Source organism: Rosa chinensis, chromosome 4 (genome assembly GCF_002994745.2).
Source record: "Rosa chinensis cultivar Old Blush chromosome 4, RchiOBHm-V2, whole genome shotgun sequence".
Classification (NCBI taxonomy): domain Eukaryota; kingdom Viridiplantae; phylum Streptophyta; class Magnoliopsida; order Rosales; family Rosaceae; genus Rosa; species Rosa chinensis.
In genome coordinates this window covers 31,151,535-31,156,731 of record NC_037091.1, presented here as the reverse complement: position 1 = coordinate 31,156,731, position 5,197 = coordinate 31,151,535, and the positions used below count along the sequence as shown (strand labels likewise).

General features: G+C 38.2%; 1 protein-coding gene across 1 annotated transcript; it reads left to right on the top strand.

Annotated features, from left to right (window-relative positions):
- The first annotated feature begins 635 nt into the window (after positions 1–635).
- LOC112198474 (tropinone reductase homolog At2g29290) lies at positions 636–2,576 on the top strand. The gene is made up of 5 exons (XM_024339606.2): positions 636–984; positions 1,268–1,478; positions 1,782–2,001; positions 2,069–2,175; positions 2,252–2,576. The coding sequence occupies exons 1-5, from the start codon at positions 896–898 to the stop codon at positions 2,432–2,434; spliced, it is 810 nt and encodes a 269-aa protein (XP_024195374.1). The 5' UTR covers positions 636–895; the 3' UTR covers positions 2,435–2,576.
- The last annotated feature ends 2,621 nt before the right edge of the window (positions 2,577–5,197 follow it).

The window sequence follows — 5,197 nt, the reverse complement described above, 5'->3', positions numbered from 1 at the left end:
ACCATGCAAGTGGTCCGGTGGTTTGGGGCTTTTGCTTGCACATGTGTTGGGGGGAGTTCGAGTCTCCCCAACCTCAATTTGGGAATTTCACTTCCATGTGGGCCCCACTTTTGATGAGTAGAAAATGTCATGTCAGCACTTAACGTCTGAAATTGACGGAATTGAGTCAGAGGGACCTATTGGACGAGAATATGATATTGTAGGGGTGTTTTTGATGAAATTGAAAGTCGAGAGACTGAATCGATGTTTGACTCATACCATAGGGTACTAAATAGTATTTAGCCCTAAAATATTCATCAACTTGAGTTTGTTTTCGGCTCAATTAAAACTCAAGTATTCCATTCATCTTCGTCAAAAGTACTTAGAAACAAAACAAAATAAAAAACTTAATGATGAAAGTTTTGAAGTACTTGAGCCTATTCAAGGGATATAGTATTAATATAAAAAGTATGGTTAATCGAATATCATAAATAAATATTTTTATTTGATTTTGTAAGGAATATAGTATAAATATAAAATGTGAGTAAAATTTAAAGAACAAAATCATTCAACTAAAATTTAAAATCAGAGCTATAAAACTAAATTAAAAAAAAATATTCAAAAAAAATTTGTCCTAGTGTAACAAAAAATTTCGCCTTAGGCCTCATATTCTCTAGGGAGAACCCTGATTCTACAATTAAGCAAATATTTTGTTGATATCTTGGTGACGTTTTTGTGGGCGTATGCAGTTCAATGATTGACATGTCTTGCCATTTATACCATGGACGTCCTTTTCGTATTTCATATATATCTACAACTTTTGGTTGCTCAATATTAATCCTAACCACATTAAAAATTTTGAAGTACTTGCAACAGCCTGCATCTGAAGTTATTGGTGATCGAAGTTGAGAGAAAGATGGCGAGAACAGATATCAATAGCAGAAACAGGAGATGGTCTCTTGAGGGGATGACTGCACTTGTCACCGGTGGAACCAAAGGGATTGGGTTAGTCCCCTAGTTATTAATCTTCACTAATTAAATTTCTTTTTATCATTTTTTAATTTCGTAAACATCCTTTTGAGGGAGTACTTCTGAAATTTTATTTGTCCCAGTCCAAATGTAAAAATGAGGTCCTCAACCTTTCATGGGGTAAAAATGAAAATTGAGTAACTTATTGATGAGCGCCCGAATGGTTTGCCTAGTTTCCTCGTTTGCTTCACTCAGATCTAGATCCTAGTACTATCACACTCCTATTACAACATTGCTACGACACTCGTGTTGTTTTCAGGTATGCTATTGTGGAGGAATTGGCTGGACTAGGGGCAAGCGTACATACTTGTGCTAGAAATGAAGTCCTACTCAATGACTGCTTGAGTCAGTGGAAGTTGAAGGGTTTTCATCAAGTTACTGGTTCGATCTGTGATATGGTCTTAAAAACCCAACGAGAGGAGCTAATACACAAGGTCTCATTACTGTTTAATGGGAAACTTAACATCCTTGTAAGTATTCCATGTACTCCTACCATCTATTACAATAACAACCTCATTATTTACGATTCCCGGGGCGATATCATTTCCATAAAATCCTACATAAATAACTCACACCAATATTGTTCTCAACCTAACTACATACATCTTATGCTCGTCATTCACCATATATTTTTTCAAAAGTGATTGCTTTTTCTTCTGACGTAAGTGAGAGCAACCAGATTCTCCAACATAATCCCAACATCTATGAATGTAGATGGTCGACCTAAGTTATTAACTAACTAATTAATTATTATTCTTAATGTTTGGCTGTAGATAAACAACGTGGGAACAAATATATCAAAACCAGCAACCGAGTACACAGCTGAAGATTACTCATTTATAATGAGTACCAATCTTGAATCCACATACCACTTGTGCCAACTTGCACATCCTCTTCTCAAAGATTCAGGAACTGGTAACATAATTCTTTTGTCATCTGTTGCTGGTGTGGTATCACTTGGGAAGATTGGGAGTATATATGCTGCCACTAAAGGTAATTTTCATTCATAGTCTGTTTGGACTTTAGCTAAATTTCTCTGAACTGTACGCGTTGATTTCAGGAGCAATGAATCAATTGGCAAAAAACTTGGCGTGTGAATGGGCGAAAGATAAGATAAGGACCAACAGTGTTGCACCTTGGTTCATCAGAACTCCCCTCGCTGAACCTGTAAGATCATTTATATGCATATGCATTATATTGTGTTCCACCTAATTGACATGCAATTCTAAATCTTTACATGCAGTATCTGAATGATGTAAAAACTTTGGAGGCCGTGAACTCTCGAACCCCTTTAGGACGGCCTGGAGAGCCAGAAGAGGTGTCTGCATTGGTAGCATTTTTGTGCCTCCCCGCAGCCTCTTACATAACTGGACAGACTATTTGCATCGACGGAGGGATGACTATCAATGGCTTTTCATTCCAATGAGCATCAATTAATTGCAAATATCACCTGCAGATGCCAGTTACGCAATTTCTATGAAGTATCTGTAGTATCTCCTTCTGACTATAACAATCAAAATAATTGTTTAGAAGTTAGTTAATTTCGACAATTTATTTGGCATTTGGTATTTTGATGAGTTCACTTAAAGAATTTTAGCTTCATATCTCAACCTGCTAACTAGCTAGCCAGCTAGGCTAAGCTGATCTATCCTTTTATGAACTAGTCCCATAACATCGAGGTATTGAATAGGAAGAATAAGCAGTTGATTGATTGGTCATCAATTATCAAAAACTATTTCATCCACTGCCAGTGGACTTCACTATCAAATCTAAACCATTGATTTGTTCTAGATTTCATCTAGCCATTGATTCTCAGTTAGACCTCTATTAGTTCGATTAGTCAAGAGTTAGAAGTAAAAGCGGTGTTGCTTTGGGTAAATTGCTTGGGCATAATCATCAGAGCTTTGTCTTTTTTGGGTATAATCGATTTGATTGTCCTTTCTTTAGGAAATGATTTCCTTCCTTTTGCATCCCAAACGCAAGAAGGAAACAAGTTTCTTTTTCTGATGATTACTTCAATCAATGGATAAACCAAGAACAGTTTTTTCAACCTAGCAGAGCGCCGCTGCCGCTCTTAGCCATCGTTTGTGTCAGAGAACGACGGTGACGGTCAACTCCTCATCGTCGAGTCTAGCAGAGGCGTGACCTATCGTAGTCGAGCGCGGTTCTAAGGTGAGGCCAGAGATTTGCGGTTTGTTTTTGCGGATTGGAGCCGGATTTGTAGCAGAGTTGGCCAGGTTGCAGCGGTGGTTGAACTAGGTGCGAATCGTAGCGGCGGAGGTCGAAGTTTGTTTGCAGAGGAGGTCGCTGCTGTTGCGGAGATAATTGATTTTGAGATCGGAGTTCCTGATCGGTAGCTCGTTTGTTGGCCGATTGGGTTTTCGGTTTCTTTCTTTCCCAGTTCCGGCGCCGGGGCGGCTTTTATTTGTGTAGGTCGTTGAGAGAAGTGGCGCTAATGCTGCGTTGGTGGGGCCGCCCGCCGGAAAACATGGCGGCGGCGATGATGAATGACAGAGGCAGATTCACGTCTCCTGTTGTGTTGTCTTTGGTACACTTGGGCCTGGGCCTGGGACTAGGTTTGGATTTGGTCTCAGGTTATGGGCTAGTTTGGGTTTGTCAAGAGGTCTGCCCTTTTTATAGGGCAGGAGCCTATAGTTGTTTGATAGTTTGATCCTAGTTACTATTGTCTATGCTGGTAGAGATACCTCTATGAGTCTTGTAGAAGTACTTAGTTTTTAGCGTACCACAATTGCGTGCCCGGCGTGTGAGACTAGGTAGAATAGATTGCCTGCAAGGCGAGGTGTTTGTATGTGGCATAGACTACTCAGAGCATCATTGTTTTATTGGAGTAGTCATTGTACTATTTCTTAATCTATGAAAGGAGCATACTATTGGTATGTCTCAATTTGATCAAAAAAAAAAATGGATAAACCAAGAACACACGGACATCGGCGATGGAAAGGTGAATTAGATGGGACCGGTGCACCGCCTCGATGTCCCCTGACGGAGGAGATACGGTTGGGTCACTGTTTTAACTTTGCGAGTTGAGAGGAATTTGTAGTGTTGATTACTAAGTTTTCTCCGATTCATGTAGTAAAATTTTGTGTTACGGTTGCTTTCGTCACAGAAATCTAATGGAATAAGCACTCGGGAGTAGATTGATTTGTGCTGGTGTTTTGATATGGGAATATGAAGGTCAAACTTCGCTTCCCGTTAATCTTAGTAATTTTCATTTTAACTGTCTTACTGCATGTTGACTAACAGCTGACCTTGATAACTTTAACTACCACGTCACCCATTTGTCCAAGTGAACGGTTCACTAACAGTGGACTGAATAGGCTCCTTATCCATTATTTGGAAGAAATTGTTTGTCTTCATACATGCTTATCTTCTTTGTGGGTCAGAGAAATCCCTTTCAGAGTTTTGGATTGATGATCAGTGATTAGATAAAAATTACGGTGTTAATTTATTTAAAAAAAAAAGTAGGTGTTAATTGATAAAAATTAAAGAGAGGTAAAAACTAAAAAGAGGTAAGCAATATGAATTCCCACCTCAGTTGCAAAGAACACTACTAAACCACTAGCTTGCACTGAAACATAAAATAATTGATAGGCAATCATCTAGTTACATTGTCAAACATATCCCACAGGTATAATAGTGCGTACATTTATAGTAAATCATATAAATCATATCTTTTGCACAAATATACAATATGATCGATCTTAACTAAATCTATTTTAATAAATTAATCATATATTCCTCTATCAGCTGCCTATTTATTTATACAATATTATTATTATACTATAAAGCTAATTAATCCCCTTCTTTTGATGTTGGCATGTCGCAGGTTTTACTAAATTTTAATTTATTAAAAGAGAAAATCGATGTCCAATACCATTTGGTCTAGTGGCGTAGTCTCCCTTTCGTAAATGAGAGGTTGGTAGTTCAACTCACGAAATGTTATTTACCTTATCAAAAAAAAAAAACTCAAATCGATCATACAGTATCTGATACTTTCACCATACAGTATCTGAGCATCTTTTTCCCTCTTTCCAGATCAAAGAAATCTCTCTCTCTCTCTCTCTCTCTCTCTCTCTCTCTCTCTCTCTCTCTCTCTCTCTCTCTCTCTCTCTCTCTCTCTCTCTCTCTCAAGCAATTGTAGTACATCAAGAGCAATCACCCTCTTTAA

Coding starts and splice junctions, on each gene's coding strand:
- LOC112198474 (XM_024339606.2), top strand. CDS start 896: ATGGCGAGAACAGATATCAATAGCAGAAACAGGAGATGGTCTCTTGAG. Junction 985..1,267: donor GGTGGAACCAAAGGGATTGG/GTTAGTCCCCTA, acceptor TGTTGTTTTCAG/GTATGCTATTGTGGAGGAAT. Junction 1,479..1,781: donor ATGGGAAACTTAACATCCTT/GTAAGTATTCCA, acceptor GTTTGGCTGTAG/ATAAACAACGTGGGAACAAA.